Source organism: Chelonia mydas, chromosome 1 (genome assembly GCF_015237465.2).
Source record: "Chelonia mydas isolate rCheMyd1 chromosome 1, rCheMyd1.pri.v2, whole genome shotgun sequence".
Taxonomy (NCBI): Eukaryota; Metazoa; Chordata; order Testudines; family Cheloniidae; genus Chelonia; species Chelonia mydas.
The window spans coordinates 157,413,269-157,438,403 of NC_057849.1; the positions used below are offsets into that span (position 1 = coordinate 157,413,269).

General features: G+C 39.4%; 1 protein-coding gene across 2 annotated transcripts in view; it reads left to right on the top strand.

Annotated features, from left to right (window-relative positions):
• Positions 1-860: 860 nt before the first annotated feature.
• The window catches only part of BRWD1 (bromodomain and WD repeat domain containing 1), a 113,014-nt gene continuing 88,739 nt past the window's right edge, over positions 861-25,135 (top strand). The window contains exons 1-12 of one of the 2 annotated variants that reach the window (XM_043538220.1): positions 861-1,187; positions 1,340-1,398; positions 1,569-1,598; positions 1,769-1,828; positions 5,376-5,526; positions 8,318-8,416; positions 9,109-9,269; positions 11,066-11,287; positions 16,155-16,255; positions 19,566-19,636; positions 21,505-21,605; positions 24,366-24,406. In XM_043538220.1, coding sequence (XP_043394155.1) covers positions 1,130-1,187; positions 1,340-1,398; positions 1,569-1,598; positions 1,769-1,828; positions 5,376-5,526; positions 8,318-8,416; positions 9,109-9,269; positions 11,066-11,287; positions 16,155-16,255; positions 19,566-19,636; positions 21,505-21,605; positions 24,366-24,406 — 1,154 coding nt within the window. In that variant the 5' untranslated portion in view covers positions 861-1,129. The remainder of the gene's footprint in view (positions 1,188-1,339; positions 1,399-1,568; positions 1,599-1,768; positions 1,829-5,375; positions 5,527-8,317; positions 8,417-9,108; positions 9,270-11,065; positions 11,288-16,154; positions 16,256-19,565; positions 19,637-21,504; positions 21,606-24,365; positions 24,407-25,135) is intronic. The other variant, XM_037903863.2, reaches the window with a different exon arrangement.

A 25,135-nucleotide genomic window follows, 5' to 3' on the forward strand; every position in this document is an offset into this window, starting at 1 on the left:
TCATATCCCTTGCATAGGCCTTAAAGCGTCACAGACTCTCCCGATCCAAACCTTACTTGTAAATGGTCATAGTGAAGCTAAAGGCAGAGTGTTGAGAGTGAAAAGTAGCGCAGTAAGGGACAGTGACCTGAACACGTTTGCAAGGCAAAAGGACATGGGTAGTTAGAAGCCCTGTGGGCTCTTCGCTGGGAACCCAGCCCAGGGAGGTGCTCGGCCCATCTTGAGTTCTGGGACCCTTCAAGCGAGAACCAACTTGGAAGCAACACAGGGATGGACGGGTCAGAGAACGACCCAACGGCGCTAGCTGGGCACCAGCGCCTCCTGCCTAGGGGACCCACTAAGAGGTGCCTGATTTAACATGGGGCGAGGGGAGGCGCCGTTGTCGCTCGCTCCCGTCACAGGGGGGCAGGGGGCAGCAGCGCCCTCGGGGACGAGACGCGCGTTGCCCCGGCCCGGGCCGCCACCGCTCGCCCTTCCCTCACCCCCGGGGGAACCCTTCCCAGCGCAGCCTCCTGCCCCTCCGCAGCCGCCGGCCCAGGCCCCGCGGGTGGAGGCTGCCCGGTCCCTGCCCCCCATCACCAGCCCGCTTCGGCCTCCGCCGCGGCGCAGCAGCTGCCGGTGCAGCTCCCCCAGGACGTCGCCGGGCGGCCGCACGCGCATCTCCCACTGCGCCTGCGCCGCCAACGTGCAGACGCTCCTTCAGTGTCTCGTCACGGCCTTTCTTCTTACGTCCCCCTCCGCGGCCGGATCTCGCTTCCCCCTGCACCCATAGCAGCAGCGACCTCCCCATTAGCTCAAGCACTGACAGGCCGCGGGCTGCTTTTTACCCCAGAAGGGTTCACAGAAGAATATAAACATTCCCCTCTAGCGCTGCCCCCTGTGTCCCCGGCGAGGGACTATTTTTTCAGCCACCCCTCCCCGGCGGAGACGACAGCCTCGTCACTGCGACGGGTCGCTCCGCGGCAATGGCGGCCGGGCCGTGGCTGAGTTAGAGCGAGGAGGGGGAGGCTCGCTCGCGGTGGGGGAGGCGCTGATAGGACTATGCCGAGCGGGGCCCTGCCCGCGCCAAACGCTGCCTGAGCCTGTGTCCTGCCTGGGCAGCGGTAGGAGCCGCTGGGCCGCCCCCGACATGGCCGAGCCCTCGGTCCCCTCCTGCGGCGGCGGCTCCCTGCCGCTCATGGAATCAGGTAACAGCCGAGCGCGCGAGGGAGCCGGCCGGGCGCCGCCGGTTGCTGCTGCTCCCCGCCGCCATCTTCCCGGTCATGATTATGAATTACAGTCGCTGAGGGGCTCCCCCCTCCCCCCCGCGTTCATCGCTCTCTCCCCGTCTCTCTTGCAGAGCTCTACTTCCTCGTCGCCCGCTTCCTGAGCACCGGGCCCTGCCGGAGAGCGGCGGAGGTGAGTCGAGCCCGGCAGCGCCGCGCGCCCCCGCCGCAGCCCCCCGCCGCCGCCAAGGGCTCCGGTGCCTGGCCCCGAGCCCTGTGCAGCTGCGGCGGCCGCTGAAGCGACGGCGAGGTTTGGTTCCCCCTCCCTAACTCGTGTGCATCTGTTTCTTCCTTCCCCTGCAGGTGCTGGTGCAGGAGCTGGAGCAGCACCAGGTCTGTGTGTGTGACTCTCTCTGTTGCCTTTCCCCCTCTCCTCGTGCCTTTTTCCTTTAAGTCATTCATCTCCTTTAAAAAAAAAAAAACCAACCCACGTTGTTTTGAATTTGATCTCCCCTCACCCTTTCCCCTTTTAATCACTCATTTTTGTTTCTTTCTCAATTTAGTTGCTTCCTAAAAGGTTGGATTGGGAAGGAAATGAGCATTGTAGAAGTTATGAAGATTTGGTGAGATTTAAAAACAATGTTGAATTAGAATAACAATGTTAATGTTAGACCTGCCACTTAATAAAAAGAGCCTTTACTTTTATTTTTGAATTTCACTCTGGGTCTGGGAGGAGACAGAAGGGTGACTTTTAGAAGGGGTGTTTGACATCTGTACCTTAAACTAACAAACAAAAACATAAGGGGCTAGGGGTGTTTTTAATTGGAGGATATTGTTATGTAGCACAGGCGGGGCTGGAGGTTGTGCCACTTGCCCTTGTTCCTGCCTACCTATGGGGAAGAGCCAATCTGTTAAGAGGTTTCATTTCTGTGTTTCACTAGGAGACTTGTTAAGCAGGTTTTGATTGGATGGTATTTATCTTCTATTTGGTTTCCTACATCTGCTGCTTTCAACAGATTAGAAAACAAAATCACTGGTGCAGAAATTGTGGATGGGGATTTGTAGTGGTGTCTTTCTGATTTACTGACCATAGTGTGTTCTTAATAATCAAAATGTTCCAAAAGATGCCCTTTGGCTCAGGGCTGCATAACTTGTGCCAAATTAATTGCACTAAATGTATTTACATCTCTACTCTGAAATTGTTGTAACTGTTCCTGGTGTTCTGTGTTACTGTTTCTAAAATACTGCATGATAATGTGTGGCTATGTGGATACAAACTAAAGGGAGGACAGCATCAGTATGGGAAGTCTGTAGTTCAGTTTATATTACTTTTTTAAAAAAGCTTGGAGTAGTTAGTTACAAGTGATAAACCAGCCTCTGAGTTCCTCTGCTAATCTTCGGAGTTTTACTATCAAATTCTGTTTTTTTCCTCATGTTTTTCCCTACTTTGACAAAGTAAAGTGGTATGTGACTGAAGGTACAGAGGAAAGAGTGATATTGACTACACACAATTAAAAAATGTGAAAAATACAGTTATAGGTTAAAAACAAAAAGGTAGCCACAAATGTAATTTTGGATTTGACAGCTCTCTTATTTGAGCAAATGTATATAGTACTGCTTTAAATCAGTACACTGAAGGACCAGTCCTGCTCACTTTACTTGCATGAAGTCAACAGGATTACTTTCCAAGATCTGGCCTAAATTTAGGTAAGCACAGAAAGCTTTCTTGTAAAGGACGTATGTAGGCCCGATTCTTCTGCAAATGTGGTGCTGGCATATATATTCCTATGCTGAGTCTCATTGACTTTGGGGCTTCATGCATCTGTCTGTGCATGTGACTTTGTAGGATTGGAGCCTTTGTGTGTGTGTGTCCCTTCTCCCCTACAACAACAAAAAAAATTCCTGTGTATGCTGTTAATAGTTTAGGTTATCAAAATTTCTGTTTTTATCATATCTTTTTTACTTTGCCATTTATGCTGTTTAGATACTTCTAATTGTCTAAGTGTAAAAATAGGCTTATCAGTTTCACACTTTTGGTTTTGGGTTTCAGGGACAGCTGGCAAACATTTAAGGCCCAAAACCTGCAGTGTTGACCATTTGGGTGTATCCCATCTCACACCAAGTGCTCATTACAGAATCTGAGCCTGAGCTTAAATAACTGCTGTCACAAAAATTCAAAACCAACCATTAAAAAAATATATATTTTATTAGGCTTTTTAAAATTTCCTTTAACGAGACTTGCATTGGGTATAAATTACACAAAGGTAGTATCTCTTTTTATAAACTGTATTTTGTAAATGTGCTTGAAGGGGAAAATTAAGCCTTCTACTTTGAAGCATCTTGGTCAGTACTCTTGTGTCTCTTTACAGGATGTGGCAAACATTCTTCAATAAATAAGATTTAAGTATACTTCTTGATCTATCAAATATTGTTTCGCAATCAATCTTAGTAACATGATTACTGTATTATACATTCAGATATGTTTCAGTGTGCAGTAACACTGACTTTCACTGCATTCATTTGTCAGGTTTTCAAATACAAAGTAATGAATAAACTTTATTTCAGTGTCTTGAGTAATCACATTTTTTCTTCAGGCCAAAAAGCAATATAAATATTATGGTTTTAGAATTTTAAAATGACACTACTTTACAGCACTGGATTTTTTTTAAAGCTAATTTAATGTCACTAACTGTCACTAATAATAAATAGTAAAAATTCCATTTAGTTGTCGTGTTTACGTTCTGCTTACTACTTGTATTTATGTCAATTAAGTCAGCTTAACATTAAGTGAGTTCCACTTTCAGATTCTTAGTGCTGCAGTTTTTGGGCTTTAAACACTGCTGGGGATTTCTTAAAATTTCAGTGTAAACAATCATTTTTATTTCTTAAATTACAGAAAATTTTCTATTGGTCCTAAGTGTTATAATTTATTTATTTGAAAACTTAACTTTAAGGTAATTTGGGTGTAATTTAAGTTGTTTGCCCTTTTTAAATATACAGAAGTCGAGCCAGTGGTTTTGGTTCTCACAACTGTAACTCATCCTCCATGTACATATGAAACGTATATGCAGATTAAGACAAGTAATTGCCAAATGGGTGTACAGCAATAAGTGTGTGGGGGTCTGATTTTTACTTTTCTGATTATGAGACAACTGAGCCTCAAGTTAAGGTTGACTTATTGATATTTTGATATTTTCATCTTATGGGAACACTAATTCATACTTATAAACAAAAATGTGGCCAATTTGTGGAGGCTGTGGGAACCCCAACTTTGACTCTTACTCAAGTAGGTTGTCAGTCATGAAGTTGTACACATGTTTTTTGCAGCGAACTTTGAAAAAATGAAAATATGAGAAATGCGAGTGCATTTTTGGTTGCAAGATGTTGTGCTTGTGTACACTTGAATTCTAAATTAACTATATCTGAGGATCCTTTGTGAGTGGGTAAATTACATGATATTATTTCCCTAAGATGTCTGTAGAAACTTTGGAAGTTTTGCCATTGAGTCAGTGTGAGTAGGATTTTTTGCTGCATTTCATAGTTTCCTTGAAGAATCCAGTGCTCTTTCCAGAGGAGCTAGGTAGATGTCAGTGGACTACAACTTTCCAGTTTGTACAACTCTTTTATTCAGCATTGCCAGTTATATTCATTTGTCTCTTGTGTTTGACCATAACCTAATTTTTTTGGACCTACAGTAGACAAAAAATGAGTCAAGGAGCCTTAATATTTTTGTGGAGTGTTGGTTAAATCAGACCCCCAAAAAAGTGAGCATGAGACATGATTACATCATGTAGAATTGAAACACGGAAATTTGGGTCCATCTGGAGCAAAGTGATGGTGTTGCTTATCTGAAAGCTTTACTCTTAACTGTAGTAAAATATCTTTTGTGGAAAATACTGAATATGAGAGGGTGCTCCAGTATGAGCCATTTGTGTGAAGTCTGTATTTTCCATAGTAAGATGCTGATGTATAGTATGTCTCTCTACAACAGCTTTCCCATTCCTGGGTAATTCACTACTGTAAAGATCAGAGTTCATGTAGCTGATTCTGCTTTATGAATTATAGAATATAAATATTTAGGCACTTCTAAATGTTAAAGTAAATACTGACATACATAGAATCATCTATTTTAGATATACCATATTTGTTTTAAACTTAAATTCTTATCAGGTCTTATCCAACAAACATGTGGCTCCAGATCATTTGTTGCAAATTTGCAAGCGTATTGGCCCTATACTGGATAAAGAGATTCCACCCAGCATTTCACGAGTGAATTCCTTACTTGGTGCAGGGAGGCAGTCATTGCTACGTACAGCAAAAGGTATTGTTTTATTTTTAATTATTTAAATTTTTGCAATACTGTTGGGGGCGGGGGAAAAGGGAAGCCTGTCCAGGGGTCTGAGTGCTATTGCCATGTATTAAAAGCAAACAAAAGTAAACCCCGCAAATTTTCCAAGACTAGGAGGGGAAACTGAAACAACCGTGGCCAGTTAGGGCTTTACAGATCAAAAACAATGGACTGACTTCACCCAGAATCCGATAGAGAAGCAAATGCAGAGATATCTCACCTTGTCCACCTAGTACTTTCCAAATACTTTGCCCAGTGCGTGGATAGGGGCACAGATGAGGGCTAGCTTGCTTATGTTCAATCCAGATAAAGAGGAAAAGGTGTTGGTAGGATGAGGGGAAGCAACTGGAAGATAAGTCAGTGATTATATGTGTGCCTTTACTCTGGGTATGTACCTGCTGGTTGTTATGAGCATTTGGCGTTTGGGTACTGTTGGATTCCCAGCTGCTCTCAGTGACATCAATGACCAGGACAGCTTTTTTCATTTGCACTTGACCATGAGTTGCGTTTCTTTGACCTGCACTTCGCTAATTTGATCCATACTTTTGTTGTTGTATCAATTTAATCTTGAGGTATGCTATGCATGGAGATAAGTGTGAAACTTCACTTAAGCCAGCTTCTTCAGTTTCTGAGCAGATTAAGGTGTAGTTGCACCTCCAAAAATGTAAAAATAGACATTTGGTGTTTATTGCTAGATTGTGAATGTAAGTGATGTTTAATTTTTGAGCAATGTTGCACAATTGCTTCTTTCATAGAAGCTGGCAACTTACTTTTCCTACAGAAAGGCATGACAATCTCTTTCAGAGAGGAGGGACGTGTATCTGCCATCCAGTGAAGGTAGCCAGTACTAGTCAAGCTGTCTATGACTGAACAGATCCACTAATTGAAAATTTGTGGATGTTATGGAAGAGGCAAAGAAACCCTCTTCTCACAGTCATGACAAGATGTTTTAAAAAACACAACCTTTTGCTACCTGTCAGATTGGCACAAGACTGCTGTCACCAGTGCTCTACCTGTCTTTAATCCCACTTCAGTTGTTGATGGGTCATTCGTAAACATGGTGACCTGCGAGAACAAAGTGGGGGAAGAGAATGCCTAAAAGCCACTTAATAGTTGAGGACAAAATATTATAAAATCCAACCCAAACCCTTCTTAGAGTAGTTTTTATTTGGAGTAATGTTCTCCCTTGGAGCCTTTTGGAAATGCTCTGGTTTTATGTGCCTTCGTTTACCGCCAGGAGTTCTTGGCTTCAGCTGAGGTCCATTCCAATCTCAGTTTGTGGAGATACCTCTCTGAGTATCTGCATCAGATCATGATGGGGCTTTTCAGTGTATCAAGGCACTCTGTACACAAATGCCAGTCCCTTTTTGACTCTGCTTGTGGATCTCAAGGGGGATAACATGGTAGTGATCCATTTTTTGGAGTAGGAGAGCTCCTGCACTTTGTGTTTGACAGAAATGGCTCACTATAACGCCACCAATTGTGCCAAAACCAGTCCGGCAGTGTCTTCCCATTCACATTTTAGTAATACATGTGAAGTCAGGGGTCTCATTCCTGATCATGGCAGTTTGACAGTAATGCTAGGCTCGTGATTAAGTAATCAGTAAGACCTTCAGGTTTTTCCAGAATATTTGTGTGTGTGTGTATATGAAATTCTGTGGGGTCTGTATTTTTTAACTGAAAAAAACATTTTATGATGGGGAACTATTTTAGTGGATGCCAGTGCATTTCCCAGTTACCTCTCTTCTGCACTTTACAAGCTCCACAGTGAATGAGGCAGTGACTTTGCGTTTGTTGTGAATCAAACTTGCTGCCATTTCAGCACTCGACCTGTTAAAATAAAAAACTTTTAATATTGGGGAAAGTCTCCTCTCTTCCTGTAGTCAAACAGCTGACCTGTTGGAACAAATTTAAAAATAAATAAATAAAAGCCACCTTTGGGCAGAAAACAATCCTATAAAATTTCAGCCTAAAAGGTGGTAATGTTGGAAAGATATAAAACGGGTAGAATGGAAATGCTTGTGCAACCCGATCTGTAGTACTAGCTACTTACATATAATGTGTGTAAAAAAAAAAAAAAAAAAAAAAAAAAAAAAAAGTCTCTTATGGTGATATTAGATGGACAGAGTGCAGCTCTTTGAGGGGGAGCTTCTAGTTTTAAATAAATCTTTAAGTGCTTCCATTGTTTTGGAAAAAGGGACCCAAAATACTTTTCAAGAATAGCCTGGATATATGTGATCTTATTTTTATTATCTGTAAACTGCCATGAAGACAGATGGTGCTAAAAATATATTATGCAAGAAAACTTTATACATTGACTTCGAATAGCCAGTTTTGTTGCTTTATTTATCACAACATCAGTAATGCAAATAATAACTCAATTAGTAAATCATTTACTGGAGAATGCAGCATCTGTATTTTGTGCAGAAATGAGTAGGTTGGTACTTCACAAATAACTGAAGTCCTCTGAGCCTTTGGAGCAAGTGACTGTGTGTCATTATCAAACCTCCCTTGCCAGGACAGTATCATAACCTGTCTTAAAACTAGGCTTTCAAACTGTTGTTGGAAAGTTTTAGGTTGTGAGGTTCTGAGCTCCTTCAGCTCTTATTAAATTTAATATTGCGGTACGAGGCCCTTCGGCAGGCTTATTCGTTACTATTTTTGCTAAACTTTATAATGGATTTTAGAACAGTAACGTTTGTGTTGCTTTTCTGAAATGTGCTCTTATGGGTAACTTTCTATGCAAATAATATTGATGTTAAAGATTGCAGGAATACTGTTTGGAAGGGCTCTGCTTTAGCTGCTCTTCGTAGAGGAAGACCTCCTGAAATTCCTGTGAATTATGGCCCTCCACCAAACCTTGGTACGTAGATGATAAAATCACTTCTAACTTCAGTGTGATATGTATTTCTTCACACTTATACTCCCGATGCTTCTCTTCATATAAATAGTGATGGAAATTGCATTTAAGAACCAGCTCTAGAAGTTTACCTATAGAATTTTCATATTACTTCAGTGGGGCTCTGCATGATCACAGGGGTCCACCCATGTAGAATTCATTGCAGGAGTAAGATGTTAAATTCTAAATGAAAGTCTTTCTGCTTTAAAAAACCCAGTGTACTAATAAGCAAATAGAGATACTTATGGGATCTGCAAGTCAGTGGTGTTTGGTTAAAAGGACTCTGTTGTTTACCTAATTTATGAAAGTACATGGCAAAATACAAGGTAGAAGATGCTGTCTTTGTAAAAAAAAAAAAAAAAAAAAAACTACTTTATTTGGGGCGAGATTAAATTTAAAAAATGCCCCACTTCTTTGTAACATAAACCCACAAACTCAGAATAAATTTTGGAGTTCTGTGCACAAGCTAGAGAGTCACTTTACTAAATCCAGTAATCTGTTGGTTATGGAAGCAAGACAGAGTGGCTATCTACAGGAGACCTGTTTTTTTATTATTATTATTATCTAGGTCCTCTAGAAATAATTTTTAAACATGGCTTTTCATATGATTTTTTTTTTTGCTTGCATTCTTTAATTTATTTGTATTTCTGTTTTAGTGGAAGTAAATCGTGCAAAACAATTAACTGGGTATGCAACATATAGAACATCATTTCCAGGAAGTATGTATCAGCACATAAGGATGCATAGGCGGATTCTTGGCCATCTCTCTGCAGTCTACTGTGTTGCATTTGATCGGACCGGACACAGAATATTTACTGTGAGTTTATGTTGTGAATGATGGGTCTTCTAGAACTATTTCTAATCGGATATCGAGAAAGTAGCTTTTAAATGCTCAGTATTTATACCTGAAATATTCAGACCTCAAAATTTAAAGTTTAGAAATAAAAGCTAATTATCTCTTGCACTTCATTTGGGTGAACTGTTTGGCATGTGTATGGAGGGGGGCATTTTTGAACTCTGTTAGCCGTTATTCCTTATTAGGTACTGATATCTACATACATGCTTTTTTCTCTGATACATTTCTGTTTTGGGTGTTGCATGTTTGTGAATAGTGGAGAAGGCGGCTGGTTTTATGGGATAGAGCTTTTGTTTAATAGCCATTATTTTGGGGATTGGTAATGGAGGGAAAATTAACAAAAAGTCAATTATTTTTGATGTCATTTCAAATGTCTTCTGCTTGTGTTTGATATCAGAAACTGCTGTTATCTATTTGGATGAAACTAGGTACTGTGAACTTCAGAGTAAGCCAAAATAACAAGGGATCGCTTTTGTGTCATCAACCAGGCTGAAACTAACTTTTTTCCACTTAGGGGTAGATTAACAAAATAATTTAAGCAGCTAAAATGGAAGTTAGATACTTAAATCCAACATTTAGACACCACTGAGATCCTCAAAACCTCTGCTCAGCTGGTGTCTAAAATTCCTTAGTGTCTGAGTTCCCACCAGCAGTGTCCCTTAGATGCCTAGGTTTCTGCTAATGAGTATGCACACACTCATTGTGCCTCTCTCCTGTCTAAGCCCCAGCAGGGTCTTCAGACTGGGTGTTGTCCCGCTTGTGAGGCTTGATCGAGTTATTCTCAGAGCTTGCCAGAACACTCTGTCAGTGCTGAAAGGGAGTGGTGGGGCAGGGGGAGGAGAAGGAGGCAGCCTCTCTTATAATCTTATTCCAGTGACTAGGGCACTCAATTGCATGTGGGAGTTCCTAGTTCATTTCTCTCCTATACCTGATGTGGCAAAGAAATTTGAACTTGGATTTTCTACCTCTCAGGTGAGTGCTGTAGCTCTTGGATTATACTTATTTTTTTCCTTCTCTTTTTGGCTCAATGAATATTTAACTATTTATGCACAATGGAATAGTCTCAACAGGAGAGATTGAGACCCACACCAAAATACTCTATAGTCCAGTGGCTAGGGCTCTCACCTGAGAGGTGGGAAATCCAAGTTCAAGTCCCTACTCCATGTTAGGCAGAGGGGGAAATTGAATCTGAATCTTCCACACACCCCAGGTGGGTGCTCTAACCACTGGGCTAAAAGTTGGAGGCTGCTTCCTCCTCCCTCCCTCTTTCCATGGCTGTTTCTTGAAAAAACCAGTTTAGGCACCTAACTCCAGGTGAAGGTTCATGGGTGAGAATCCCAAGTAGAGAGAGATACCTAATTCGATTAAAGGGGTGGGGCTTAGTTCACATCCTTCTCAGTATTTCCTATTGGATAATTTAAGATGCTCTCCACTGTGTGCTCGTTTTTGTGGATTCCATTCTTGGGTGCTTAATTCTCCCCTTGTTTTATAGTAGCAGCCTAGGTGCCTAACTCAGAGCTGTGGATTCCAAGGGATGGCAAAGTGCCTATGTCTTTTTGTGACTCGAGCCACTATGCAATATGACTAAATTTAGGTTCCATAAACACCAATAGCATAAGCAGGGTTTAATAGAAAATCTTAATTTTCCAGACTCAGAATGGAGTTCATCATCTTTAAAGACAAAACTGAAGCAGACAGTATCTTGAGTATTTTATAAACTTGAACTTATGCCAGGTTCTGTAACCGTTTTTTCTTAGGGTTCAGATGATTGCTTAGTGAAAATTTGGTCTACTCACAATGGCCGGTTGCTCGCCACACTACGAGGTCATTCAGCCGAGATTTCAGATATGGCTGTGAATTATGAAAACACTATGATTGCAGCTGGAAGCTGTGATAAAATGATCAGGGTATGGTGCCTGAGAACTTGCGCACCAGTTGCTGTGCTTCAGGGACACACGGGATCCATTACATCTTTACAGGTATATTTCTAATTAATGGGCATGTCTATCCTTCGTGTAGTAGCTTTGTGTTATCAACATCTAATAGCACATAAGCATTAAAACATACTAATACCGTAATGATGTTTAGTCTTATGCCTTCAAATTCATTGTAGAAACCATTGACTGTTTTTTAGTGTAAAACAGAAAGCAACATGTTTTATTTGATCTTGTGGTTTTATTTCGCTGTTAGTAAGAATTGTAGTATTGAATAAAAATCTAGTATCTTCTTTTGACAAATGTGTGTAAGCGAAAAGTATTGTCCAAAAAGAAACAAACAGCAATACTGTAAAAGACAACATTCAGGAGTCAGATTTATTATGCTGTTCTCTTGCCTCAACCTGATTGATACACCCTACACTTCTTACACACTAGAATTTTGGCTGATAGTGTTTTTTAAAAAAACTCATGCAGTGCTTAAATACTGTAAAGGTCTTGACTTGAGGAAAGTACATATAAATATTTTTATAGGTGTTCCAATAAATTGAAATGCAAGACATTCAAAAAGCAAACAAAGAAGTTCAGACATTAAACAGGTTACAGAGTAGCAGCCATGTTAGTCTGTATCTGCAAAAAGAACAGGAGTACTTGTGGCACCTTAGAGACAAGCCTTGTGAAGAGAGAAGCCAGTCAGCCCCATGTGGCTCTCAAATCACAGAATTCCATTTATAAAAAAAGTAAACTTGAAGGCACTAGGCTGGCTAAACCTGTAAACAAAATCTGAGATAAATTGCACAAAAAATCTATCCTCAAAACTTAGGTCAACAAAGCTATAGCATTTAGGGGTGTGGAAAAATCTATACCTGAGTACCGTACCTGTGCCAAACTAATCCCTGGGGTAGACATAGCTAGGTCAACCGAAAAAAAGCTTTTACATTGACCCAGCTACTGCTGCTTTGGAAGTTGGAATTCTTACAGTGACAGGAAAAACCCATTCCGTAACTGTAGTCTGTGTCTATGCTACAGGGTTAGAGTGGCATAGTGTTACCAGATTTACCTGTTACTTTGGGGTATGCTCATTTATTAGGGTTTCTCTTCGGGGGGGGGGGTTCTGTAATTCTATCAATGTACTGCTTGTGTCACTTGTGTTCTCATACAGAGCTCTACTTCTCCCTTCTGAAAGTTCCCTCCCGGTGGAGCTATCCTGCAGGACCTAGGTTCCCCAGGGTGGGGTTCTTCCAGCCCTAGAGTCAGATGAACGAGAACACACACACACATTAACACAGCGCGTCTGAGAGGACCAGGTTAATCAGCACTCCCAAGCTAACTCCTTACATGTCCCTGGACTCAGTAGGCTGAGTCGAGTAGCATTTCCAAGCTGTCACCCTCATAGGCCCTTGGATTCAGCGGGCTGGGTCACCAGCACCTCCAAGGTGTCACCCTCATATGCCCTGGGCACTGCACCGGAATAGAGTACGCCTGAGCAACCTGGGTCGAGCAGCACTTTCAGTCTGCCACCCTTATATGCCCCTGGACTTAGCAGACTGGGTTGAGCAGCACTTGCAAGCTACCACCCTCATGTCCAAGGTTCAGCACGTCCCTATTCCCACTTTCACATTAGTTGTTCTGGTAGTAACCCACTTGATGAGCAAACCACACAGGATTTTTGGGCACTGCAGGGATCTTTATCTTAGGTATGAGGAGGGTTGCCGCAGAGCAAATGAGGAAGCCAAAAAAACACCCAGGGGGCGGGGGAAAGAGAGAGAGAAGCAGCCAGCTTAACCATGAAAGTTATTTATTGCCAGGTAACTATAGGGGAGCCAAAAAAACAAAACAGTTATAATATTAAATCTAACTTAAATTTGATTATAAAAGTCAGGTTTAGAAAACTATAACTGATCACACAAGTGAGGGTCAGAAGGCTATACCTAGAAAGAGAGAGAGATGGGTTCTCATCACTCCATGAAGCTTGAATCAATCAGGATTTCTAGGTGGTGGTGGTAGCTGAGGGTCCGGAATGCTGGAGACCTGCAAAGCCCCCGGCATGATCAGTCAGGAGAAGATTAAGTCCCCATGGATCTAATGTAGATTTTGGATCCAGGCATCAGAACACTTGAGCTTGTGTAGGGGTTTTTGTAGGGAAAGAACAGTGGTTCAGGGGAGAACACTAGATTTGTTTGTGTGTAAACTGATGGCTCAAGGGAGTATACCAAAGTTGTTTTGTTCAGGCTAGACAATAGGAGCTGATCATTCCTGGCAGTGGGCGGTGTTCCTTCCAGGGAGCCCACAGTGCAATTAGGCAGCTTCAATGTTTTGGATACCATTAAAGGATTTATTAGTACAATTGGTCTGATAACTACTGAGCTGGGTGTGTGCTGGTGTGGGTTCATTAACATCTGGAGCAGAGATCCCCGTCATGCAGTGCTTTCCTGCTTTTCTGGTCCCATAGTTCAGTGTGGTTCTTGCCTGGAAATCTCGGTTCTCCATTCTGTATGCTAATGGAGATGCATCCCTGCCCCATCTTTGATGCAAATGAGGCTAGGGGAGTTTCCTTAATCCTGTCACCCTTGTCCAGAGGAGTTTAGGTGTCTTCCCCCACTGCCTTTTCATTGCTTTTTGTAAATCTTTCTTCTGATCTGCTTTGGTTCAAGCAAAGGCTGGGTGGAGGGGGAAGGTCTTCTTTGGGTCAGACAGGCTGGGTACTGCACTCTGGTTCCCCAAGAACACAGAGCTGATAGGTAACAATAGCTTCAGTTTTGTAGCTGTGCTGCTCTAATGCCTCTAGTGTAGACATGACCAGGGATGTTTTTGTGTCATGAGTCAAGAAAGCTAAAGAGAAATTAATTCAGTAATAGCAGTTAGACTAGTCATAGGATGCACTAAGATTATCTAACCTATAGGAGAACAAGTACCGGACTCTCTCAATTGGTGGCCAAAGTCTAGGGAAATTCTGCTGCCCATGTGATAAGAGCCTGGATTTATTGGCTATGTTATGTTAATACCTTCTGACAGTGAAAATTAGTTACTGCTTTTGTATTTTGAGACAAATAACTCCTAATCAGTAAAAATTTTACAGCAAATTGAAGTTCTGATAGGTTGGAGGGGGAGCGGCAGCAGAGTGGTAGGTAAATGTGGCAAGTTATTTTAAACTTTGTGGCTTTGACATGACTGAATTTTCTTTCAAAGTGTATGTTTGGTATTGACATTTACTAAGGTCAGAATTTTCAAAATTATAGGTGCCTAAAGTTAATAGTTTTGATTCTTTTTTAATAAAAGGACAATATTAGGATAAAATTTACATATTTCATTTAAAAGAAAATATATTAATACTGAAGGATACAAAACAAAAATAAAATTCCTATACGCACGAAAACACACTACCTTAACTGTTTTATGTCAACATAAATTGTTAAAATCAATACTTTAAAATATTTAATCTACTCTTGTCACTTACATTGTTTCCATTTCTCTCAGATTAGAGTAAAAATAGATTAATCAGTTTCACATCCCACTTGTATGTTAGGATGTTGGGAATATTCCTTTCAAAGAACTATTTCTCAGGTTAAATATTAATTTATTTTAAACTTACTTGTATAAAGTATTCTGAAACTTTATATTTCAGAATTAAATTGATTTGATAATGTGTTAAGAAAAACACCCAAAGCTTGAGAAACAGCAATCCACAGTTTCTGACTTTACCTTAAAACATGCAACCATAGGACTCTTATTTTGGGAACAAACAATGCACAAGTGTATTCTGTATGTTCTGTTGTGCGTAGTAGGTAATCCACTCTCTAGTTTCAATATATAATGTACTTTAATGTGAGTGCTGTGTGTTAATCATGGTCTTCCAAACTTTGCATCGTTTAGGACCTTGTAATTCCACTTTTAACAAATCATACAGCAGGTTATTTATTAGAAAATGTATACAATTTGTCACCAGTGCAAGCTAGTTTGGGAGAGAGGAGTGGAAGGCTGGCATCGTTACCACCCCCTTGTCTTACAGAAATCAGTAGAAGATGAGCTCTCTTTCACCCAATTCTGTTTCCCTACAGCACTCTGGAGTTGAGGTTCCTTTTCATTCCTGCACAGTTTGTGGTGCTTGTAAGCATGGCTTTGTCTCAGCACCCATTATCCCTGACTTTTAAAATGCAGAATGCGAGTAGGCTGGTGGACTTGTTGAGTATTTGTACCTGAGACAGTTGTGTTGGCTGTAGCTAAGCTTTGTAATTTTAATGCTACTTTTACAAAATTACAAAAGGTTTTTGGTGTTGGGAAGAGTTGAAAAAAGTTAACCACTATGTATGTTGCTTTTCACATCTCCTGTGTAGCTATTTTTAAATAGGTAGCCACCTGTGTAGCTTTGAATCAGTATCCTTAAAGAAAAACATCAGTATGTGAACTTACATGTACAGAGCAAGTACCTGTAAATGGTTAAACAATGCTAGTTTGTGTGACCTGGTTAAAACAGAATTTATAACAAGTACCTGCTTAGTGCAGATTTCCTCCACTGTCTTTAGAATTCTGTGTTTGCTACCTAGAATGATTCACTGACAAATTTTCAATGAACTGCGACAGTCAATTGAGTTTTTTTTAAAAGGAGTAAAACATCTCCTGCACTTGCCTCTTTTTTTTCTTTTTAAATATAGTCATGGCTGGAATACACAAGATAAACCCAACTTAAAAAGGGAATTTAAGACGCAAACTTTCGATTTCAGGACCTATTGAATTTCAACTGTTCCCATAATTCATTAGAATCTAGAATAATTTTAAAAAATTATATGAATTTGTAAAAAGTTAACTTATTTCCTTACTTATAAAATAATTTCAAACAGGGAACATTGTCATTAAAAAGAAAAAGTTGGCAAGTTTTTATCTTAACATTTCTTGTGTATGGCTTTAACTTTAGTTTAGTCCAATGGTCAAAGGCTCCATGCGCTACATGGTATCTACTGGTGCAGATGGAACAGTTTGCTTTTGGCAATGGGATGCAGATTCCATGAAATTCAGGTATGTAAGTGGGTTGCTGTTGAGCTCTTCAGATGTTTCTCCTTTCTTGATTACAAGATGGCAGTTATTTTGGGGGGTGTAAATTGACTTGTTACGTATAAATAATCTTTTGATGTTTACACACGGAAAGCTTAATATCCCACACAACAGCCTACAGAATATTTTAAGTGCCATTACACACTGCATTTATTACAAAATTGTGATTGATTCATTGTCCAGAGGAACAAACAAACCAATTCACTAGCTTCTTATGACATCAGAAATGCTGTGGGAAAAGTAAAATTGAAAATCTTAGTATATTAGACCCATATCGTAAAGGTATTTTTGCTGTCTTTGAGTTTGACAGTCCTGTTGTTCTGGGACCCCTTACTTTTGTTCATTTCATGAAACTTGTGTGTAAAAATGTATTTAAAAGATGCTGCTGTCATTCAGTTCATAACTGCCACAATTTACTGTTTTGATATGGGTTTTTTTTACTAAATTAGTAATTAGGCTATTCCTAGTACTAAGCAGGAATCCATGATCAGAATATATTTAATATTATTCCATGGAAGTGTTCATAATATCTAATACAGAATACTCAAATTTGTTGAACTGTTCCAGTATGTCTAATGTGGAAACTTCCAATACTTGAGCAAAAAAGTCTAATTCAGATTGTGAAAAGAAATCACTTATGCCTGTGCCAGTGAAGGCAGTGTAGTTGCAAAGGTGTTACTAAGGCACAATTTGGCCCAAAGAGCTTTTTAATGATACATGACACAGAAAAGTCCCAGGTTCACTCTCTGTTCCCAGTTTTAGTTTATAGGGCTAGTAGTTAAAAAATAAGTTTAAAAAATATATACAAGTAATATTTACTTCTATAGTGCATTTCAACTGTAGATCTCAAAGCACCTTACATTTAATATTATTGTGTCCAAAATCCCCAATCAGGATTTGGCCCCCATTGTGCTGGGTGATGTACAAACATAAGACACAATTCTTGCCTTATAATATGAGGGGGGTTTGTAAACAAAATACATGTGTTCTGGAAGTCATTAAGGTATTTAACATGGAAACATATAATGCCATTTTTACAGTTAATTTTTGGAGTAGAACAGCCTTTCAGCTGCAGGATTTTTTTCTTAGTTGACAAAGTTGGGCATATAATGGACTTTTTAAAATCTTACCTTTTCATCTCTCCCAGATCCATATTTATCAGTATCTGTTTCATGAGTGATTGCAACTCATGCTTAGCTGGTGACATTGCATCATCCCAGAGCATGAAACCAAGCTTTTTACTCAACAGTTGCATATCTTTACAAAACTTTGATTTTTAAATCTGTTTTATACCTCATAAAATTACATGAAGCTGCAGAATCCTGTGACATACCTTACCCCTGTAGGCCAAGCTCCACACGTGGTACAATGTCACCAGCATAGCACTTACTGGACGTGTCATGGAGTGTGTAAATCAGATGTGCAAAGGAGAGAGAACCCAAACTGTGGGGAACTCATATTACCTCTGCTATTTTAGGGTGTGTATTCATAAATTTACGAATATATTTAAAAAAAAAAGGACTGTCAAACGATTAATCTGATTAATCGTGCAATTAAACAACAATAGAATACCATTTATTTAAATATTTTTGGATATTTTCTACATTTTCAAATATATTGATTTAAATTACAACACAGAATACAAAGAGTACAGTGCTCACTATATTTTTTTATTACAAGTATTTGCATTATATAAAAACAAAAGAGAGAGTAGTTTTCAATTCACCTAGTACAAGTACTGTAGAGCAATCTCTTTATCATGAAAGTTGAACTACAAATGTAGAATTATGTACAAAAAAACCTGCATTCAAAAATAAAACAATGTAAAACTTTAGAGCCTGCAAGTCCTCTGTCCTATTTCTCTTTCAGCCAATCGCTCAGACAGACAAGTTTGTTTACATTGGCAGAAGATAATGCTGCCCGCTTTTTGTTTACAATGTCACCTGAAAGTGAGAACAGGTGTTCTCATGGCACTGTTGTAGCAGGCGTCGCAAGATATTTATGTGCCAGATGCGCTAAAGATTCATATGTCCCTTCATGCTTCAGCCATCATTCATGGGGACATGCGTCCATGCTGATGACGGGTTCTGCTCGATAAAAATCCAAAGCGGTGCAGACTGAGGCATGTTCATTTTCATAATCTGAGTCAGATGCCTCTAGCAGAAGGTTGATTTTCTTTTTTGGTAGTTCGGATTCTGTAGTTTCTGCAGTGGAATGTTGCTCTTCAGAGACTTTTGAAAGCGTGCTCCACACCTCGTCCTTCTCAGATTTTGGACGGCACTTCAGATTCTTAAATCTTGGGTCAAGTGCTGTAGCTGTCCTTAGAAATCTCACATTGGTACCTTCTTTGCGTTTTCTCAGATGTGCCATGAAAATGTTCTTAAAATGAACAACGTGCTGGGTCATCATCCAAGACTGCTATAACATGAAATATATGGCAGAATGCAGGTAAAATAGAACAGGGGACGTACAATTCTCCTGCAAGGAATTCAGTCACAAATTTAATTAGCGCATTATTTTTTTACCGAGCGTAATCAGCATGGAAGCATGTCCTCTGGAATGGTGGCTGAAGCATGAAGGGGCCTACAAATTTTTAGCATATCTGACACGTAAATACCTTGCAATGCCGGCTACAAAAGTGCTATGCAAATGCCTGTTCTCACTTTCTGGTGACGTAAATAAGAAGTGGGCAGCATTATCTTCCCATAAATGTAAACAAACTTGTTTCTCTTAGCGATTGGCTGAATAAGAAGTAGGACTGAGTGGACTTGTAGGCTCTGAAGTTTTACATTGTTCTGTTTGAGTGCAGTTATGTAACAAAAAAAATCTACATTTATAAGTTGCACTTTCACAACAAAGAGATTAATTGAAAAATACTGTTATTTTTACAGTGCAAATATTTGTAATAAACAGTATACACTTTGATTTCAGTTACAACACAGAATACTATATGAAAATGTAGAAAAACATCCAAAATACTTCATAAATTTCAGTTGGTGTTCTATTGTTTAATAGTGCGATTAAAACAGATTAATTGTGATTAATTTTTTTGTTAATCGCATGAGTTAACTGATCAACAGCCCTAAAAAAAAAAATCAAACAGCTTACTGTAATTCCGACTTCTCACAAAGAAAACAAATACACTTTAGATCCTCAGCATTGGTGATTTGTGCATGTGTTTGTGGCAATGTGAACTGAGATTTTGGAAGGTTGTGTTAACCTTTAATCTTTACGTTGCATGTCCTGATTTTTCAGCAACTTTTTTCTTTTAAAGTAATCGGCCAGTGAAGTTTACAGAGAAATCCAGGCCTGGAGTTCAGATGCTTTGTTCTTCTTTTAGCATTGGTAAGTTGTATGCATGTTGATATCGGTCATTTTTTTCCACTAACGTACAGAAACATTCTGTCAATTTCAACTGTCCTACATTTGTAATAAGTCTTATAATTCCTCTCCTTACACTCCAGAATTGGATGTAAGGATCCATATAACTTTATCCTGTTCTTCCTACAAAACCTTGTTTTATAGAATCATAGAAATGTAGGGGCTAGAATGGACCTAGAGGTTATCTAGTCCAGCCCCCTGCCCCGAGGCATGCCTAGACCATCCCTGACAGGTGTTTGTCCAACCTGTTTTTAAAAACCTCCAATGTGCAATCCCTGTCAATCTCCTGCAGAAGCCTCTTCCAGTGCTTAACAAATCTTATAGTTAGGTTTTCCATAATATCTGAATCTACACCCCTGACTCCTTCAGACTTGCTCCCAGATCCCTGCAGTCATTGCTGATCTGATTAGGGTCATACCTGGCAGTATCATAAGCGTCTATGTGGATGAGCAGCATGGGGTAGTTGTCAGAGACAGATGAACCTCGCAACCTTTTCATAACACCTTGGATGCAGGCTCTGGGCAGGTAGGGCATCTTCCGGGACAGCCGATCAGGCCAGCAGATGGATAACGTTCAGCATCGGGGAAAGAATGGACAAAGACTTTCTTAACAAAGAACTTGTTGCAAGGTCCAGTTGTAAGTTACTTTGCCCTGTCCTGTGCTGAGCACATCAGCTACTTCTGGAGCGCTCTTCCTAGTTGGGCAACAAGAGTGTAGCTGTAAATACAATGTTGGGCTCTTACATGACATTATAGAACATGTCTGATATGCCCTGTTGATACCTCCAATCTAGAGAACTACATGATCTCTTGCATTTTCAGTGGGGGTGTGTGTGTGTGTGTATGTGTGTGTGTGTGTGTATGTATATATATATGCTCTGTGCGTTCAGAAATGCTCTGAAGATCCATCACAAAAACAGTAGGTTGGCTGAAGGTATTGTGACAGATCTGCTGCTTCCTTTCTGGCTTGTGATTGGAGGGTGATAGCTCATCTGGGCTGGGGAAGGCTCTGTAGCCATTAAGAGGACAGGTGGAGACCTGGCGGGACAGCGCTGAAGGTAGCTGTTCCAGATGGTGGCTGAGCTGGGGTTTCTGGAGTTGGATTCATCTGTGTTAAGAGAAACAGGATACATGTACATAATGTAAATAAAATACACAGTGTGAGGTCCTATCAGTTTTTCCTCCAGTAACCAAAACTGACCAGCTGTAAAGCCCTGAAATTGACCAGCATTCTTATAAGGGGCAACAGTATATTTAAAATGTGTAATGTGAATTTATTGGCTTTGCATGCATTCTGCACATGGCTTAATGTCTTGTATGTTTTGACTGTGCTTCCTTCAGTTCCCAGTGATTGGATGAATCCTTTATAAATAAAAGCAGGAGAATGAAAAATGTGTTGTCTAGATTTTTTTCACCCTTTTACTGTTTCCCTGCTATAAAATCTCTCTGCTTGACCCTTAATTTCATTTACAATATGTGGGTATTTCCAGTGAAAAATTGCCAATGTAACACACTCTTTTGAAGTATGGAGAAGTCTTTCTACTCTAAAAACAGTATATAATTTTAACTGCAACCTTGTTTTAGAAAGTTCTCATTATTATAGTTTCCTTTAATCTTTCATACTAAAATTTAGTGATTTTACTTTTTTATTATTTATGGCTAAAAAGGATTTTTTTAAAAAAATGAATTTTCACTCCACCTTTGTATAGTGGTGGGAAAACAGCAAGAAATTTGACATTTGTCAGAATTTTAATCTATCATGTTCTACCTGATATTGTAACAAATTAAAATTCTTATCTGTGTCAGCTTTTTAATTACTGTTTGAATTTTCAGGTGGTACATTTCTAGCAACAGGCAGTACAGATCATGTTATCAGGATGTATTTTTTTGGCTCTGAAACCCCTGAAAAAATAGCTGAACTGGAAAGCCATGCTGTAAGTAAGATTGTTAAATCTACAAGTCACCTATTTAAAATAGTTAAAGAACTGTGTTGGGGCTTCTAGCAGCATTCTAGATATGGCTTTAAAAGTTTTCTGGATTAAAATTTTGCATACTGGTGTGAAAATCTAAGTGACAGTAACTTGAAACGCTTTATATGGGTTAAATGAATTGAGGGAACATATCACAATGATGTTCTTTTAAGTATGTTTTATTTTAGGTATGTTTCATATGCTAAGGCCTCCTTATACAGTTCTGCAGGTGTGAAGTAAGGTAAATGTTGTTTGTTCTTGTTTTAAGGCTCCTTTACACTTCTACAGCAGTATAAATGCAATTTATTACTGCACCACAAATGAAAGTACACACTTCTGTCTTGGATGTTTAACATAGGTTCTAATGTTAAACATGCAAGTACACACTTCTGTCTTGCATGTTTAACAGTAGAACCTGTTAAACATGCAAGACAGAAGTGTGTACTTTCATTTGTGATGCGTTAATAAATATAGGTTATACATGCTAAAATGATTATTAATCACCTATGGATTTAATCTTGCAATACTGTATGCTATAATTTGAAATTCAGTGACTATTTTAGATCAGAAATACAGTTTATGGGTATTTTCAATAAATATTTCTTCTTACAACATAAGTACTAGGGTCACTAAAGGTCCTTGAGTTGCATTAGTTTGACTCTTTGTATTTGACAGGACTGCTCCCAACATTGCTTTCCCTAATGGCTTATGTAACCGACTGAGTATCTTCAGTGATGGTGCCCAATTTTCTCTTCAATTGCTCTTACTGTTAATAACTTAATGGCTAGCCTAAGTATTTTCTAACTTGTTCCATGCATTTAAAAAAAAAAAAAATCCTTCCTTTATAGATGTTCTCTGGGGCCTGATTCACATTTATACTGCTCTGGAAGTGTAAAGGAGCCTTAAAGCAAGAATAAATTACATTTACCCTTACTTCACACTTGCAGAACTGTAAAAGGAGGCCTTAGTGTGAGAGAATTTGGCCCCTAGTGTTTATAGACATTGTGATCTTGGGTCCTCTCCAATACCATAAAAACTTCTCTCCTTTGGTTCTTGTAAGTGTTATTACTGCCTTATTTGGTAACTTGATTTAGTGTTCCTCCCCTGTTTATTGCTCATCTCCTGTAGGAACCAGATATCTACCTTCTATTATGGGTGCAGAAGCATTAGAGGAATGTAGACCAGCAAGCATGCTTACTTAAAAAAAATATGTAGAGAGAATGAGTGGGAGTGGAGGGGCAGGTAACTCCTAATTCCATAGGACCACGGTTTTGATCAGTATGTCTTGGGGATGGTTACATTACTTGTGTGCCAATAAACCTTAATACATGAAGGTGTGGTATATAATGTGTACCACATGCTTAATAAAATAGCGTTTGAGTTTTTAAATTTTTTTATGTATCATTTGCCTGTGAAGTAAGGCACCTTTAGCACTATGAGTCCAGCTGTACAGGACTCTGATAGTTTTGTATCTCTTAAATATGTTTAAAACACCTCTACATGTCAGTTTTAGAGGCAGTTACCTTGGTAATTTTCAGGGTTAGAAACAAGAATTGTCTTGTTAGGAAGTGGTGTATTCACTTAAAGTGTAAAAATCCTATTTCCAGAGCTCATAAGTTTAAGTATGCTAAAAAGAAACCCATCAGTTGTGCAGGATGGGGTAGTGCATGTCGTGGGCCATGGGCGGGTGTGGTTTGTGGAGAGGATTCTATATTTAGGCCAAGGAGAATATTATATTTTATATTTTTTCTGGCAGGTTATTTTTTTTTAAATGACTGAAGCTGTTTAGAAGTTTTAAATGTTAGAATGGGTGTCAGTTGTGATGCACTAGTGGTCAGAGTGTAAGTAAGGCTGTCAAAGATGTATGAGAATTACATTTTATCTGTAACTATGTGGTCTAAATGTGGTGATTAAATTTTTTTCCCAAGTGTTATTGATGGCTTTTTAAATACTTACTATCTTTCTTATATCCCTGTTTTCAGTTGCTTTCTTTCCAAATAATACTTTAACTTCCTCATTTTAATTATATGTTTTGGGGGGTGATAAGAGTTGGAGTGTTGATCATTACCTTTAGAGAAGACTTCCAAAACTCGCACATTTTCTGGTGTGGGTACATCATCTCCTTGCCCATTCATTTTATCTTGATGAATATGAATAGCTAACTATTTTGTGTGTTTGGAGTGGAGGGAAACTTGCTTACTCTGCGCAAATATAATTTTGCTGTAGAAACCAGTTCCTCTAGATCCTAACTTGCTTAGGACAGTGCAAGTCAAATTCAAATTTGAGTTAAGTGTCTAGTTACTAATGGAAAGCTACTCGTTGATGGGTCTGCAAAGTTTCACAAATTCATTCCAGTTATGTTAGCAAGATGAGTTTAAAAAGTGGACCATTCTTTTAAAAGTTGCAATTTAAATTTAGTGTCAGAATCTTAGCAAATTCTACTAAGATCATTGTATAGGGATCTGCTGACCTTTCAATTATAGGTACCAGTTAGGATCAAAAATATTCTGTACTGTGAAACTTTAATCAAAATTGTTCTGAAATGGGAGAGTTTTCTGCAGTGTTGCAAGAGAGATCACATTCTCTGGGACTTGGCTAATACTTTTTTCTGATCCTGTATGTTAACGTCTTTTGTAAAGAAGGCTACGTACATTTTTCTAAAAGAAATTAAGTTCCTCATGAAAAATTAACTTCTAACCTCTCTTAAAAACTTTTCTTTTGCAGGACAAAGTGGACAGCCTTCAGTTTTCGAACAGCGGTGATAGGTATGTTGCAAGACTCAAAATGTAAATATGTCCTTTAAATGTTTTGGCATTAAATACCTACTGTTGCACTCATATGGAGTGCTCAACTAAGAAAATCTGATACAGCTATAATTTGAAGGATGGTCTACATTTCTCTAGAGTGCAGTGTTCACTTTAATTTCAGCTCTGTGCTTTTGTTCCCTGTGAATATTTTAACATATCTTCTATTTGGATAAGCTGATTTTTTTTTTTTTAACTATATAGGAAAGTGTCATATTTCTAATAAGAATTAAGGGTGGGCTTTTCAAAGCACTAAACGTTGGCCTAACTCTGCTTCTTCCATTTAAGGCAATGGTAAAATTCATGTGGTCTTAAATGGGAACAGAGTTAACTAATGCTGAGCAGTTTTAAAAACCACACCCATACATCTTACAAGGCAACAGTGCATATATTTAAGCAAAGGACCCTGTCTGGATTGTCCAGGTTGATCTATCCTTCTAGTCACATTTAAGATTTCTCTAAAGTTGCTTTTTTTCCCCGTTTTTTGTGCGGTTTTTATGGTGTTTTGTTTTAACTGGCTTTCTGGTAGCTTGTTGGAGAGAGATCTTTAATATTGGGTTTGATGTAACAGGAGAAGGGAAGACACCTTTGATTTGCTAGCTTCTGCTACTGGGGATCCTCACAGTAGATGGCTCATCCTTTGACACTGCCAAGATCCCCTCTCTCTCTCCCCCCACCCTTGCTACACAC